At 41.0% G+C, this 17,096-nt stretch overlaps 2 protein-coding genes across 5 annotated transcripts in view; one reads left to right on the top strand and one right to left on the bottom strand.

Annotated features, from left to right (window-relative positions):
• Positions 1-17,096, bottom strand: part of LOC111872784 (mitochondrial ribonuclease P catalytic subunit) — a 516,563-nt gene that overhangs the window by 87,021 nt on the left and 412,446 nt on the right. For all 4 annotated transcript variants that reach the window (XM_033754847.1, XM_023866952.1, XM_023866951.2 and 1 more), the window contains one exon: positions 12,152-12,218. The gene's annotated coding sequence lies outside the window, so the exon portion shown is untranslated. The remainder of the gene's footprint in view (positions 1-12,151; positions 12,219-17,096) is intronic.
• LOC111872813 (titin) overlaps positions 16,659-17,096 on the top strand; it is a 4,056-nt gene continuing 3,618 nt past the window's right edge. The window contains exon 1 of the mRNA XM_023867001.1: positions 16,659-16,720. Coding sequence (XP_023722769.1) covers positions 16,709-16,720 — 12 coding nt within the window. The 5' untranslated portion in view covers positions 16,659-16,708. The remainder of the gene's footprint in view (positions 16,721-17,096) is intronic.

Genomic DNA, 17,096 nt, shown 5'->3' with positions numbered 1-17,096 from the left:
AATTTATCTCAAGAAGAACGCTAAAACATAAACTAATCGGTAGATGCGAGAGAGTTTTATTCCGGGGTGTGGCTTCGTCCGCAGTCAAGTGTTTATGTAGCCATGAAGGACAGAAATGATGTCAACTGAAAAGATATCGAAACACAAAATGTGTATTTAAGAGGAAAATGAAATCTCAGATGATGGTGTATAAGGTTACGTTTGTATCATTAGCGTTGACCGCTATGCTTACATTAATTAACCCTATAATTAAACACTAGAAAGAGAAAGGTCATGTATCATGTGTGGTCGGAAGAACCACAAAATGAATATATGGATATCATGTACAGGAGGAAGTACTACTCTTAGTCAGCAGGAAGTGAAGTCGATGTTACAAAAACGATTACAAGTATGCAGATTCGAAAGTTTATTATCTATCTATCTATCTATCTATCTATCTATCTATCTATCTATCTATCTATCTATCTATCTATCTATCTACCTGTCTGTCTATGGCTCTACTGCCGTTTCTTGGGCTTTGGCAACTTTTCAGTCTCTTAAACTTATATACAGTCGGTAGGGCACCTTGAACAGGGGATCAGCCGGTCGCAAGGCTTGTACATATACATACAAAAACACAAACAGAATAGACTCACACTGACATTTATGATAGAGTGGGATTCGAACTCACAATCCCAGTGTTCGTGCGGGACAAGACGGTTTCTTGCCTTATACAGTGGGGCTAAGGTTCGGCCCCACAGAGCGCTACGCTATGTTCGCTACGTTCGCTGTGTACACTCTGCGACGCAGCTAACATAGGGAATATAGCGTACGTAGCGTACGGAAGTCTGTGTGGCACGTCACATTGGCAATAAAGGGAGCAATTTTTCTGTTCGTATAGCGAACATAGCGTACGTAGCGCTCTGTGTGGCCGAACCTTAACTGTAGCATGTTTGAAAAGATTACTGTGAATACTAAAATTTAGCATTTTTATTTCAAATACAATTTCAGCAGTTGTCACAAACATTGTACAAATATTGAATCAAATGTCAAAATTTTGACTTTAGGATATCAGTGGATACACTTATGGCAAACACTTTATAACCAAACTGGGCAGTCAATATAATGCAAAGAATACAACTGAGCGGAGAAGCCGATAAATCGACAGAAGCAAAACCTAAATCGTTTCATTATGGGGCGCATGCGCTTAAAGGACTGGAACAGGGCTTGGAGAAAATTTCATGAAGAAGGGCTTCATGCTTTGTACTTTCGAACAAGTATTACGTTGATCAGATCGTGAAGGATTGAAGCAATCACTAACAGCCAAATGTAGAAAGAAATAGAAGTGAGTAAAGTAAAGGCCGTGCCACAGCTCAAGCGGTTAGTCGCTGGCTTCCCACCGCGGCGGCCCGGGTTCGATCCCGGGTCTGGTCAAGTAGAATTTGTGGTGGACAAATTGGCGCTGGGGCAGGTTTTCTCCAAGTACTTCGGTTTCCCCTGCCAATCTTCCCTCCACCAATTGCTCCATAACCACCTTCACCTTTCATCTGAGGCTGGTACAATAGGCCAGAAGTGGCTGCAGTACAAGGGACTTAGTCCCACTCCACTAGCATTAAGAAAAAAAAAGTAAAGTAAAGCTATCCCTGTACCAGGCCGTGAAGGCCCATAGGGTTGTAGACGTTGAGGGTCCCACGTTATCTGGACATTCGGCTCAAAGATGGCGGTAAGGTTGTCAGCTTACGCGCCGGCCGCGCTTTACTTCCCAGGAAAATTATTTAATTAATTCCTGGTATTCATTTCTGTTAGAGGTTGAATCGACCTCAAGGCCATAGTGCGTCCGCATGGGTTAGGTCAATTGAAAAAAATCCATTGACCTCATCGGGACTTGAACCCGCGACCTTCTGGCTTCCACCATAGTGCCTCAATCAACTACGCTACCGCGTGAAGTACAGCATTAAAATAGACCTTAATACAGTAGGTTATATGTGTATGAACTGCATTAACATGGGTATAAGTAGTGGGTTACTCTTTTCATTAGGGTTCCGTAAATGGTGGATATTTGCTGACAAGCTTAGCGACCGTTAGCTTCTCAAACAGGACTCTGAGCCATGAGATTCGTTAATTATCTGGAAGAATTATCATATTGCGTAATTAAACAGGTTTAAGAGGATTCAACTTGTAAACATGAATTTTGAAAAAAAAAAGTAATATTTCCTGAATTTGTGACAATAGGAAGGGTAGACTGTAGTGTAGTCAGTTGAGGCATTATGCTACAAGCCGATTCCCTATGAATTCCCTGTATTTTTCAATTCGCCTTAATTTTTCCACCTACACTATGACCCAGGGGTCGACTTAGCGTCTAACAGAAATGAGCACCAGGAATTTTCTTGGGGGGTAAAGGTGAGGCCGGCGCGTAAAGCTAACGTCACCGCCATCTGTGAGGCGATTGTCTAGAAATTTGAGGGCCTCAGTGTCTCACAATCCATCGGCTTCCACGACCCGTTACAGGGATAGCTTTGCCTTATATTTATATACAATAAGAGGGCCGTGATCTGGTCGCCAGAGCAGTGTGTGTCATACAACTCAAGTTCGCATGTATAAATATGAGAAGAACCTTAAGTTTATGTCTCTACAGAGCTACAGAGCTTGCACGTGACGTATTTCTGTTTGCATCTGCATTCAATTTCCCCCCCCCCCCCACTTCTTATTCTGTTATGAGCTGAACACTACAATCAGGTTTACATTCCAGTGACGTTTAAGAGAGTGAATTAGTCCGTATGGTCCTTCCATGGGAGAGCTTCATGATTATAAGAAAACGAAAGGCAATGAGGACAAATATTAAAGTTTAAGGCGGCATTCGGGCATGTACTGTCTTCGATCGCTTGGAAACCGGGATCGTGGGTTCGAATCCCACTCAGGGCATGGATGTTTAGTTTGTGTGTGTGTGTGTGTGTGTGGGTTTTTGTGTGTTTGTATACAGGTAGAGGCCTTGCGACGAGCTGATCACCCGCCCAAGGAGTCCTACCGTATGCCTAAGATCTAGAAAAATCGAAGTGAACGGAGAAGTTCATGGAGGTAGGTCTAGGCCCACTGAGGCTGTAGTGCCAAGGAGAAAAAAAGAGGCGGCATCGAACTCGTGGTCTAGTTGTTGTAGCGGTTAATGCTCGAGTCAACTGAATGTTATTTATTTCTAGGTCACCTTTCTTGACTGGCTAATGCTGTAGCCGTTTGTACCCACATAGTTGCGTTTACCCAGTAGACATATTATGAAATTCAGCATGAACGTTATGACACTGAGGTCATTCACCTTTTTAGGGTTTAGTTGCTTATCATTAGACCAGCAACAAGACGACAATGAGATGCTACAGACTCGGTGCCAACACAGTGTAGTGTTCTCACTTCGGAAAACATGTTCGCACGTGGTGGATGAAACTCGAGGTTCTCCCTCCCTTACTCGTGCTTTGTTCTTCTACCAGCAATGCACCGCGAAATTCAGGAACACTTTCTTTATTTCCGTGAATCCATGTCTTGGTAACGTGAGGTAAGTGACATCAGCAATACATGTGAACATACTGTAGCTGTGAAGAGAGCTAAAGGTAAAATTGTCCCAGGCCGGTCACGGTAGCCGAGCGGTCTAAGGCATGCACTGTCTTCGCTCGCTCGGAAACCGCGATCGTGGGTTCGGATCTGTTTCCTGTGAGGTACGAACTGAATTCTTATATATTATTCTTATACATTGCCGGTCACGGTAGCCGAGCGGTCTAAGGCATGTACTGTCTTCGCTCGCTCGGAAACCGCGATCGTGGGTTCGGATCTGTTTCCTGTGAGGTACGAACTGAATTCTTATATATTATTCTTATACATTGCCGGTCACGGTAGCCGAGCGGTCTAAGGCATGTACTGTCTTCGCTCGCTCGGAAGCCGGGATCGTGGGTTCGAATCCCACTCAGGGCATGGATATTTGTGTGCAGGTAGAGGCCTTGCGACGAGCTGATCACCCGGCCAAGGAGTCCTACCGAATGTCTAAGATCTAGAACAAACCGAAGTGAACGGAGACGTTCATGGAGGTAGTCCTGTAGTGCCAAGGAAACAAAAGTTGTCCCAGTGCTGAACTAATTAAGCACCACGCCACGAAGGCCTATGAAGGAGCGCATGCATAGATCCACATTTTGCTGACTTCGACACTAGTTAGTTAGTTAGTTATTTAGAGAGGGTGGGTTTCCCCATGCACCGCGACCAGTTTGATCTATTGTGCTTCCCTCTATGATATTCTACCAGTCTCTTTACCCTACCGATAAATGGTGCGTACCATCAGTCCCGCCGAGGAAGCGAGTTCTGCCACTTGCTTAGCGGTGTCTATAATGCTTCCCCCATCTATCAGAGGCCTTAGAGACTATTGTTGGGCGGGAAACGTCCTGGAATTTGGCTCAGTGATCCCCTTTTGGGGATATGAGGTTCTTTTACGTGCCGTAAAGCTACGACACGGGACACACAGCTTAAAGTCCCTCCCGGAGGACTTGTTCCCTGAATTTTTCCGCCCTTAAAAATTCGACGACATCCGCCGGGTATTTGAACCCGCGTACCACGAGTCATGAGGTGGGAACGTTACCTCTAGACTACGGAGGCCGCTGATTTCGACACTAACTGGAGGTGAGTGGTCAGCTTCAAGCCTCGGCTACTTTACCCATGGATAAACAGCCCTCGATACCAATTTAACAGGAGTGTGAATGGGCCCCAGAGGCGGTCTGGATGACTTGGAGAAGAGAAAATTCTTGACCCTACTGGGACTCGAACTCCAACCCCTCAGTCGTCCAGCTCGTAGCCAGTCGCTAAAGCGACTACGCTTTCCCGGCCCCTAATAATAGTAATATATTATGTATTATAATGTTTGTATAACCTGTATTTACCAGCGTGCATAACCTTATTCGCCATCATATAAAGAACGTTTCCTTTATGAATACAGAAGTATGACTTAGCGATTAAAGATACTGATTACTTTTGTTGATTCATAAAGGGACATAACTGTATTGTCTTACACATTAAGTTTTATAATTTATTTACTGCCACATTAGTACTCATGACTGTGCTGATTGGCTTTAGTCGTTCATTTAGCTGTACCGATTATTTTAGTTGGTTCACTAATATTTATAATTGTATTGATTGACTTTATCGGTCCATTTTATCTCCTTGAGGACCGTTTGCTGATATTGAAGCCAGGGCTGCGGAAGCAATGAGTAGCTTCGCAACGCTTCGAGCGGAATTCCATAAAACTATTACGTGACCACATGCTAGGGATGGCGTTCAGATATGGCACTGAGGGGTGGACTGGGAAAGGCTTTCATTTAATTTGAATTACAAAAGTTGAGTTTATATTAATTAGCTGTTCTTTATTCTCACACCTCCGCATCCTAAGGAAAGTGAAAGTTCTGGTGTTGCGTCCACCGCGTGTCCTGGGTCTGCTGTGTGAAAGTGGTTTCAACTTATGACGAAGACAGATGATGAATGATACAGGTCTGTGAATTATTTTTGATTAGAGAGAAAGTATTATTACTCTGAGATGACCTCACATCAAAAATATTAGTGATCTAATGGTACTGTATTAGTATTTCTAACGCTAAAGAGTACACAAAGATGAGGGCAGAACAAGAAGGTGGTTGTTAACTAAGTATCTTTTTCAAAATCCAACTGAAGACCATCTCAGTCAGCTTTAATAACTTCGGGGCAGAGAAACTGGAATTTCATAGTTGGTCGCTGGGCCCTGGATGCAAACTCACATGCAGCCCAGACCCCGTCTGCTTCTTCTATTGTCACTGCAGGCAATTGGATTTTTTGTACTTCATATGAACCTGAATTCTTGTAGAGGGTTAACAATCATGACGATATCTGCTACTAAAGAGGACGGACTGATATATTTATAAGATAATAGACAAATTAAAATAAAGCTATCCCTGTAACAGTCCATGAAGGTCCATAGGGTTGCGAGACGTCGAGGCTCCCTCATTTTCTCTAGACAATCGGCTCACAGATGGCGGTAAGGTTGTCGGCCTTATGCAACGGCCGCCCTTTACCCCCCAAGAAGATTCCTGGTACTCATTTCTGTTAGAGGCTGAGTCGACACCAGGTCCATAGTGCGGCTGGAAGGATTAGGTTAATTGAAAAATCCACTTTATTGGGACTCGAAACCGCTACCTTTCTCCTTGTAGCATAGTGCCTCAACCAACTACGGCACTACATGCCTCAGATAAATTAAAATACACAAAGAAATGAACAAGCACATCTAAGTAAATTAATTAAGAAGTCCATAAATTCTGTGGGGCCACCAGAATATTTAAGCAACAGATTATTTTAAAACCCGAAGTTTAAAGCATTTTTATCAAATATTCAAAATCAGTGTTACATAAGATTACCAAATTTTCTCATTGCATTCGATTAAATAATTATAATTTGAAAGTAATGTAGTATTTTATAATATTTAATTAATGAAGACTTACTAAACATAACAGGAAACAAAAGTACGGGCCTCTAGAGCACGTTATAGAATTATAATTTAATTTTGCTATCCACACAAATTAGCTAAACTACCAACAAGACGAGAGCACTGGAATCTATAGAAAGATGGCTGTTGGAATAAATGACGTTCCACGATCTAGCAAATTAAAAATCTCTCCTCATTGATGAAATACATTAATTCATAATTAAGTTACAGAAATCCTAAAAAAATATCCATGAATCCTTTAATTCTTTAATATAAGGTATTATTTGACTGGGAAGACCAAGACGTAGGTGGGTGGACAATATTAAAACAGATCTTAGTGATATAGGATGTGATGGTGTGGATTTAGTTGATGTGGCTCAGGATATGGACCAGTGGAGGGCTCTTGTGAACACGGTAATGAATCTTCTTGTTCCATAAAACTCTGGGAAATTCTTGAGCGGCTGCACAATTGGCGACTTCTGATGAAGGGCTCAGCTCCATGAGTGAGTGAAGCTGTTGTATGCGCTCAATAAATAGTCGATGTGCGAAACGAAATGAGACTTCAGAAAGACATCTGGCGTCGTGGATATTATGATTTCACTTTCTTTCTTTCTTTCTGCTATCATCTGCTTTGTGATCGATGTCCTTGCATGCAAATTCGTTACACTTTTCCTAAGATATTCATTGCCATAAAAAAGGAATATTATCAACGAATTTTTTTGCCAGTGTCCATGTTGCTTATCAAGCCGATGGTCCTTTCGGCTTCTACGAAACTAATTGTAATAAAGTAAAAGTAAGTAAAGCTATCCCTGTAACAGGCCGTGAAGGCCCATAGGGTTGTGAGACGTTGAGGGTCCTACATTATCTAGACAATCGGCTTACAGATGGCGGTAAGGTTGTCAGCCTTACGCGCCGGTCGCGCTTTACTCCCCAGGAAAATTATTTAATTAATTCCTGGTACTCATTTCTGTCAGAGGCTGAGTCGACCCCAGGGCCATAGTGCGGCTGGAAGGATTAGGCCAATTGAAAAAGTTCCAATGACCTCATCGGGACGCGAACCCGCGACCTTCCAGCTTGTAGCGTTGTACCTCAACCAACTTCGCTACCGCTCTCAGAATCTAAAATCCTACATAAACCTACATTGTCAACTTCTTTACTCTATCGAGTGCACAGCCAGCTGCTCACGCTGCTTCCTCGCTCTCAGATTCGTCTACCCTGAAGATGGAGGCGATATGTTCCTCCGAAACTTCGGTTTACAGAAGATCTACAAGGAGGTGCATCTCAGAAGACGGCATTCTTAATAGTTACCGCCGTGAAAACCTTATATAAAATTGTTTTCTACCTACACTTCCTTACTGCCGTCAGTAAAAGATTCTGTGTTTTCCTTAATGTATTTAACTTATTTTTCACTAGATTTACATTCATAAACATAAAGCAGACGCAGATGTGTTCCATTCATTTGCAGTTCCACCTGATTTTCTTCGACTTCCTTCAACGTGATAAATTAAAGAATGTAACTGATAATTCCTTGTTTTATTAAGACCATTTTGAATAGGCAACGTGTCAGATCAATACCTACCTCTATATACTGAACCATGCCGGTCATTTCTGTCAGAGGCTGAGTCGACTGTACTGTCTTCGCTCGCTCGGAAACCGGGATCGTGGGTTCGAATCCCACTCAGGGCATGGATGTTTAGTTTGTGTGTGTGCGTTTTTCTGTGTTTGTGTACATGTAGAGGCCTTGCGACGAGCTGATCACCCGCCCAAGGAGTCCTACCGAATGTGTAAGATCTATAAAAACCGAAGTGAACGGAGAAGTTCATGGAGGTAGGCCTAGGCCCACTGGGGCTGTAGTGCCAAGGGGGAAAAAAATATACTGAACCATAGGTTTCATTTAAACACATTTTTATTAGGTTTCGCAAAATACATTTAGTTTTTCCTTGTTTGAAATTTTGAAGTTGACTGCAAAATTAATAGTTATTCAACTGGGTCTGTATACCTCCAGTTCTTCCCACATCAGTGCTTGTGCCTCTTGCATCCATGTAACTGTTGGGAATTTCCGACTCTTTGTTTTCATTATTTCAACTCTCACTTGACAAAGAACTCTAATAATTTTCTTTCTGTACCCCACTCAAACAAATTTTATGATTATGCATCTTCCTACCATTTTCATTACATTTATTGCATGCAGTTCACAATTAATAAGAGAAATATCACACAATATAAAGCTAATCACGTCTATGCGTTATTAGAAATCCTGTTTTAATCGAAGAAATTTTCTCCACTCACATGAAGTATCGGTACCGATAATAAAATATATACGTAAATTTTAGGTTTTTGGACTTTATCTATCGTCCTGGTTTTAAGATAACTAAGAAAAACACGACGTTTCGGAAACTGGATCTATTTCCGTCCTCAGGTGAGGGAAAAATACCTATTCTCTTGGGTCCCTTAAAAAGAGGTAGCCTCAAACACTGGACGAATCCTATAGTAACTACTAATATAAAATACGTTTCGAATTCCTGCTGCAGGCACAAGAACTGATCCGGGAGTCATACTCGTTAAATACAGTTCGATAGTCGCTAAAGCTGAGTCGGATGTTATGTTAACATGCATAACATCTGATAGTGTCAACATTTGAATCACGTGTAAGCTTAAACATTTATATTACGTCAAAGTTAATATACTTATCCCTCGCGTAAGTGTTAATATTTTTTCCACATGCTAGCGTTAGCATTTGTATCACGTATGTGTTGATATTTACACCACCAGTAAGTTTAGACAATTATATTATGTGTAAGTTATCAACTTTAACACGTGTAAGTTAACACATATCACGTATTGAGTTTTAAAATTTATATTACCCATTAATGTTAATATTTGTATATTGTGTGTTAGTGACTCTATCGGGTGTAAGTGTTGACACATCTTATGTAAGTTATATCACGTGTTTTACCTAATATGACGTTTAATTCAATATATAAATCACGTGTAAGTGTTAATAGTTACATCACCTGTAAGTGTTAATGTATTTTCAATAACTTAGCATTTTACACTATATTTACTTATTTTATCGATAATAACTTCATATGAAACAGGATTTTTAGTGACCTGACCCGAGTAAGATAAAGTTCGGCCGTACTACTCTCATTGTAGGGCTGTAGGCCTAATATTCGTACCACATTTGTCGAAATCTGTGGTAAGATATATGTCTTATGCTTATCGATACCTTCCAATTGCACGTTCTATTTATGAACTCCTTACAGTACATGTGTGCCTGACCAAAACCTTTACATTTATTTTTATACGCCGTGTCTGAATAACCTGTTGAGTGTAAAGTGTCTCATTTCATTTGAGGAAGAATACTTTCTCACCTATTTGTGCTACATAGCTACGGATCGGGGACTGGCTATGAAACATTACCTGGGGGTAATTCAGCGTCTCCCATTTTAGCGTAATATCTAACATTTCTAGAGGAATCAAGTAAAGCCACGAAAAAATTTCGGCCTGCTTAATCAAAACGAATATCAACACTTCCAAATAAGAAACAGGTTTGCAAACCACTCGCGCGCGACGGTTAGTGTTTTTGTGATCAGGATTTATTAAACCAGAATGCCGAATAGAAACGTGAGGAAGTTACGATGTCCGAATTGAGGATTTTTTTTTTCTGAGGGGAATTTAATTAATTATAAGAACTTGTTGTCAGTCATTGAACATTTATAATCCTAATATTCTTTCAGTGTAACGAGTTATCCTGCTGCTCTGCGTTACTGGAAGGAAGTCAGCCTGCTTTCTGGCTTTGTGAAATTCGAGTTTCTTTCGAACTTTCGACAATACTGTGATGTCTACCGCGGTGATTCTTTCTTCCGTGATTTATATATTACTATTATAATGATCTTACTAAGTGATGTCTGCACCGGCCTGGACGCTAGAAAGACTCATTAAAATAAACCATTAAAACTTTTATCACTTACAGGTTTTACAGGTACCTCTTTAAAGTGTATATATACGAAATTTACTTTTATTTTTATGCAAGAAAACAATACCCAGTCATAAAACATCTTTGATAAACGGGATCGGTCTGCTTTTACCGGTTCTCACGGTCTCTTCGCTTGCAGATTTCTTAATTTTTTCTTCTACCCTGAAGATGGAGGAGATACGTTCCTCCGAAACGTCGGTTAACACCACATATACACGGTGCCAAATCCCAGAAGACTGCTTTCTTCGGGATCGGTATTATCTACAATGCCTGTCGCCTTAAGACTCCATAACAAATGAGTATGAATTTATAATCGCATTCCACGTTCGAAAATCGATAATAATATGCAAGTTCAAGCTGACAATGATAAATGATCAATATATCGATTAGGGAGATCATATTTCTTCTTGTATAGACTACATTCATATAGAGGGATATTCTTACACAAATTAAAGAAGTTTATTCTTGGAAAGGGCAAGAATTTAGTCTCACATTATGCTTACAAAAACAAACCTCGTGGTTTTAGTCCGCAAGCGAACTGTACCGTCCGAGCGACCGCCGATTGTCGGCGAAGTTAGTACCAACTTTAGCGGATAGAGGGTATCGCGTAGTCAGCGCAACGAATCCCCAAGGCCGTTAATTTTGGTTTTCTAGACCGGAGTCGCTATTTCTTTGAAATAGCTCCTTAATTATCCTCACGAGGCTGAGTGGACCCCGTTCCAGCCCACTACTTCTCAGAAAATCTAGGAGCGCCGGGAATCAAACCCGGATCTCTGATTCTGTAGCCAGGAACTCTAACCACTAAACAACAGAAGCTGTCTGTGTGTCTACAGCATCAGAAATGTCACTGCCATAAGAATGGATTTTAAGAAAAATAAGATAATAAGAACTTTCGGACTAGATCCTGTCCCTGTTTCCGGAGATAGAGACAAATTCTATCGACTGAGCGCAACTGGGTAGGTTCTACCTGAAGACGGAGACAGAATTCAGTCTCCGAAACGTTGTTTTGAAAAATAAATAGGACGGTGTTTCTAGATAAAGACAAGAAGATGGATAATGTCCAGAAACATAATATTTGTACTCATGTACTATCGTCACAGACTTTTGGAACCTATTAACACCATTAGGCTTCCTGGAGCCTGTCTCGTCGATTAACAAAATGTTCTGCATCGCACTAAACATTCAAAACCATGACCAAATGTTTACCGAATTTATGACTTCATATTCGGTGAGGGAGGGATGGGAACAGAAACCAATACGTAATTCTGAGAGCGGAACAGTGCTGGTTGCTGATCAGCAGGGGCTCCCAAGTGGGACCTGCAAAGGAATTGTATTCTCCAGACTGAAACCTCAACATCGGATAATTCCGGGCTGGAACCTGGCGTTTAGTTTGTCTTTGAATCAACAAGTAGACGGATATGTCTGGGCATGCAGCAAGCTTAAGGGAAGCGAGAAATAAGTTAGAAATCCAATCAGAGCGTTTTGGAAACCCAGGCGAAGATGGATCTTAGAGTAAGAAGCTAAAAAGTTTTGCTCCGAGTGGCTTCAAACCCATTTTTTATGGTCTCGGTTACAATACTCCATGAGAGTGGAGTTCGTGATGGGTGAGTTACTAATGACGGCAAAACTGTGTCACGGTCTGACTGTAAAATTGGTAGCCAAGTTATACGCCAAATCTTTATACATTTCTACCTCATATAACAAATGAAAGTACTCACATTTTCTTCTTCAAAATCGACTTGAAACGAAGAGATCAATATTGACGCGCCGCGCAGTCTCGGTACCCTGCAAATGAATAAAATCCACAAGTGAAACGAAAGAGAAAATTACAGAATTATTAGCAGAACCTTCACTTTCTTACTTTTCTCTGTTACTGGACTTATCCTGTAGGTTTCTTACTGACAGTACACGTTACTGTTCGTTGTAATTGCTGTGCCTAAGTTTCACTACTTCTGGCAGAGAAAAGGAACATCCCCTACCACGGTGTTCAGACAGACGTATAAAATGAGTTACTAGGCCTACTTCCTGGGGTTTAATTCGGATGCAGCTGCTGCCGAGGTGATGAATTACTGGAGATTTCCTACCTCCTCCCAACTGCCTTCATAGCTTGGTCTTTACGAGCACAGACAACTGTACCTCTGTGTGCTTTACAAACTGATCCCGTTGATACGGGATAGCTCATTCGGTATAGCGACTGGCTACGGGCTGGACGACCGAGGGGTCGGAGTTCGAGTACCGGTATGGTCAAGAATTTTCTCTTCTCCACGTCGTCCAGACCGCCTTTGGGGACCACCCATTCTCCTATCCCATGGGTACCGTGGATTCTTTCCTCGGGGGTATGCCGGCCGGGACATGAAGCTGACCAATCATCTCCAATTAATACGGCGGTCAAGTAAATGTGGACTTATATGTCTTGTCCCCATACGCCTTCGTGCCGTAGTGCTTAATTAGTTAAGCACAGGGACAAATTTATGTTTTTACTACCTTGGTCTGTTCAACGATCATCTCGAATTGTGAGGATATATTCCTTGTATTCCGTAAGGCGCCGTTCACGATAGCCGAGCGGTCTAAGGCATATACTGTCTTTGCTCGCTTGGAAACCGGGATCGTGGGTTCGAATCCCATTCAGGGCATGGATGTTTAGTTTGTGTGTACGTTTTTCTATGTTTGTGTACAGGTAGAGGCGTTGCGACGAGCTGATCAACCGCCCCAGGAGTCCTACCGAATGTGTAAGATTTAGAAAAACCGAAGTGAACGGAGAAGTTCATGGAGATAGGCCTAGACCAATTGGGGCTGTAGTGCCAAGGAAAAAGAATTTCGTAAGGCCCGAGGTTCCAATCTTCGTCTGGAGGACTACTGTGTTTTCTTGGTCCTCGTCTGCTTATCCACGCAAATTCCGCTGCAGCAATTCAAATACCGCCAGGACAAATTCCTTCCTCATCATTTCAAGCCCATTAGCAGTCATCACCCTGTCACTGGAAGCTATTACTGACGCGTTGTTATGATATATACAGCAGATTCATGTATTCAATATTTTTTCAAAACTGATGGGGATATTAAAATGTAAACATTTATGTCAAAAGAGTTCGGATTATTTCGGGTTCAGTCAGTAGACGGGAATATTTCTGATTTGGGAGAAATATTCTCTTAGCTATTAGCTCAAAATGGCAGGCTAAATTTGTCTGATATCAGAATCCAAGCCAAACGAATTGAGATAATCTGAATACACAAGACTTGAGGCTTATATATATTTCAGGGGGACAGAGAGGACTATCAGAATGATAAAATTATTGTCCCCGAAATATCAGTAAACTTACTTACTCATGGAGCTGAGCCCTTCTTGAGGAGCCGCCAATTCAGCAGCTACTGAAGAATTTCCCAGCATTTTATGGAACCCGAAAGTTCATTGCCGTGTTCACAAGAGCACTCCACTGGTCCCTATCCTGAGCCAGACCAATCTAATTCATACCATCCCATCCTATCTCTCTAATATTCATTTTAATATTTTCCACCACCTACGCCTTGGTCTTCCCAGTGGCCTCTTTCCTTCTGACTTTCCCACCAATATACTATACGCATATATATATTACAGGAGCAACTTTACCTATATATACGCTGTTTACATAGTCATTATTTATCAACGGGTCTACATGTTACTACTATATGTTGAATGGGGTTGAAGACCTATTTCTATCATCTACTCAACGTTCACGAGGTTAACGATACTGGGCAGGCAACTAAATATTTCGACAGCTGAACCATTAGTACCTGACACAAGTTGTTTCGACGGCGATGTTGAGATCAGAGAGGTGAAAATTTCGGGAAACACTAGGTTCTTATCAGATTCCCACAGAACTGATCTAGGCAGGTGGAGAACTTGTACATACTCAGGTTCATAACCAAAAATATATTTTGATTGAGGGCAGAACCACCACAGAAGTGGAAGGAAGCTACTGTAATGTTTAGGGCGATGAATATGTCTGCAGTTGTATGTTACAGAGGCAGACTACTGTTACGAAATAAACTCACATTTTTGTTCAATATTCTTCTTTAATTTAAGGAACTGACGGTATCGAGAACATATATAGTCAATAGCAGGATGATGGAAGAATTTGGAGTGCTAGTAGAATGAGAATTGGCAGGGTAAACACAAATACTCGGAGATCACAAGCCCCAGCGCAACGTTTTGTGCTACAAATACATGATCTGATCTGGGATCGGACACAAGCTACCAGATTCGAGGTGCTCCCTCCGCATTTGCGTGGAGGCGTTGAGGAAAAGCAAGAAAACCTCAGTCTGCATGGTTGGTGTTCCGGCCGAGAATCGAGACTTCAAGTTCAGAACATAACACAGAAGCTTTACAGCTTCAGCAAAGATTCTTGTTTCAAGAAGAATATGTTAGCCACTTCGTCTGTGATGTCTCCTGACGTTCTCCTATACTCTTTTCTTCACAGACATAGGCAATTTTTTACATCTGAGGCAGTTTATATTTTGCACGTCTTATAGAAACCAAGATCTGGCATATTTTAAAAATAAAAATATAATTGTATGTTGTGGTTGTAGGCTAGTTAGTTATTGTAATTATAACAATAATTACATATCCAAACTTTACAAACAAAAACAAATTGTCAGTACTAGTGACGGATAGGTATGAATTAACGGATATTGTACGAATGTAACAAAATTGTTTTATATTTTCGTCTATCCACATGAATAGATATTTACGTGGTAATATACGAACGATAAAGTCAAGCTTATAAGATTTTGATATTATTTTGTAGTTAAAGAGAAATATAAGTACAATTATTGTTATTATTAATTTAATACCATTATATAGACTGTCTTATTTGTATTTATGTCTTTTAGTTGTATCTGTATTTCTATGTACTCGTGCCAAANTAAAGTATATATGAATATTATCCTTTTTCACCGCATAATAGCATAACCATTGCAAATGTACTTATTTTGCTTTTCTCACCTGTTAGTAACAAATTTGATTTTTCATGTTATATTGTTATTATTATTATTATTATTATTATTATTATTATTATTATTATATAAATTACCTTGTTTTATATTTTGTTTATAAGTATGTTGTTGTTTAGATTTTCTTAGTCGTGCTAACTCTGTAATTGGCCTCTGTGCTCTTAAGTTTTCATGTAAATAAATAAGAATAGAACTGAATTGAATTATTTATTTTTGCAGTAACAGTATCTATGAACCCACTCTCCATTGCGCATTCATGGCCTAGTGTTTAATTAGTTGAGCCCAGGGAAAACATTACCCTACCTCAGCAGTACCCATTTATATGAACTTTATTGTAAATGGTGGCATTGTATGCTGTATGCTTGGGAAAATATGATTGTACAATAACATGAAAAAATAAACAAAAAAAAAACTCCGTGACTTTAGTCCGCAAGCGAACTATACCGAACGAGCGACTGCCACTTGTCGGCGAAGTTTAGTGCCAACTTTTGTGGATAGAGGTTGTCACGTGGTCAGCGCAACAAATCCCCACGACCGTTAATTTCGGTTTTCTAGACCGGAGCCGCTATTTCCTTGAAACATCTCAATTATCATCACGAGGCTGAATGGATCCCGTTCCAGACTCACCACTTCTCAGAAAAATTTTAGTAGCACCGGGAATCGAACCCGGACCTTTGGATCTGTAGCCAGGAACGCTGACCACTAGACCACAGAGGCTTTTTTACAACGACATGAAATCAGAATTTAAATATCTTTTTGGTCACGTATTTTCATTTCTTCAACCTCCCCTGGACTATACGAGTATTTGACACCAACCTATTGACTCACAATATACAAAAGAGCCCCACCGAATGTCTATAACACAAGACGATTACAAGGCAGGAGAGACCAGAATACCTAAGCCGAGTGAACAATATAAGAACGTTCTCTACAGAAATATTCCTGTAATAAAACTTCGTAGTTAATGGCGACGAGTTATGAGACCATGGAAGAGAAGAGAACGGGCATCTCGAGTTCCAGTTACTGCACTTGTGCTAGGAGGAACTTCCTGCTTGTATGGGTGTGAACTAAACGCTAAGATATCTTTATGCTTTCTTTACAGGAAACGTAGCCTGAGGATGGTAATAGACGCATGGAATACGTGCATGAAGTTGCGGTCCGAGGAGGACATTTTGGTTGGAGGGAAAAAGAAAGCCGACTAGCGGCGAAAGCAGTATACGTATAAAAGCGATGGACGATTCTCGGTTGGCATCAGCATCTCAGCTGCTGAGGTCACTTCCACAGGAACCATGAAACTACACGTGAGTATCTGTACTTGCTTCACCTTGTAGTGTTTCCAGACTTGGTCTACTGTTCCGAAATGACAATTAGCATTCGGAGAACTAAACAGAAAAGAAATTAATGCATCATCGGTAATTCGTATAACAACTTTAGCTTAATGTTTTCTGACCAACATCTCGAAAGCAAAATATTGTAGATCTTGAAGAAAGCAGTCTTCTAGGATCTGGCACCGTGTATATGTGGTGTTAACCGACGTTTCGGAGGAACGTATCGCCTCCATCTTCAGGGTAGAAGAAAAAATACAAGAAATCTGCAAGCGAAGAGACCGTGAGAACCGGTAAAAGCAGACTGTCAGACTGAAGGCGATACGTTCCTCCGAAACGTCGGTTAACACCA

This window comes from Cryptotermes secundus, unplaced genomic scaffold, assembly GCF_002891405.2.
Source record: "Cryptotermes secundus unplaced genomic scaffold, Csec_1.0 scaffold79, whole genome shotgun sequence".
Taxonomy (NCBI): Eukaryota; Metazoa; Arthropoda; class Insecta; order Blattodea; family Kalotermitidae; genus Cryptotermes; species Cryptotermes secundus.
This window is presented reverse-complemented; position numbering and strand designations above follow the sequence as displayed.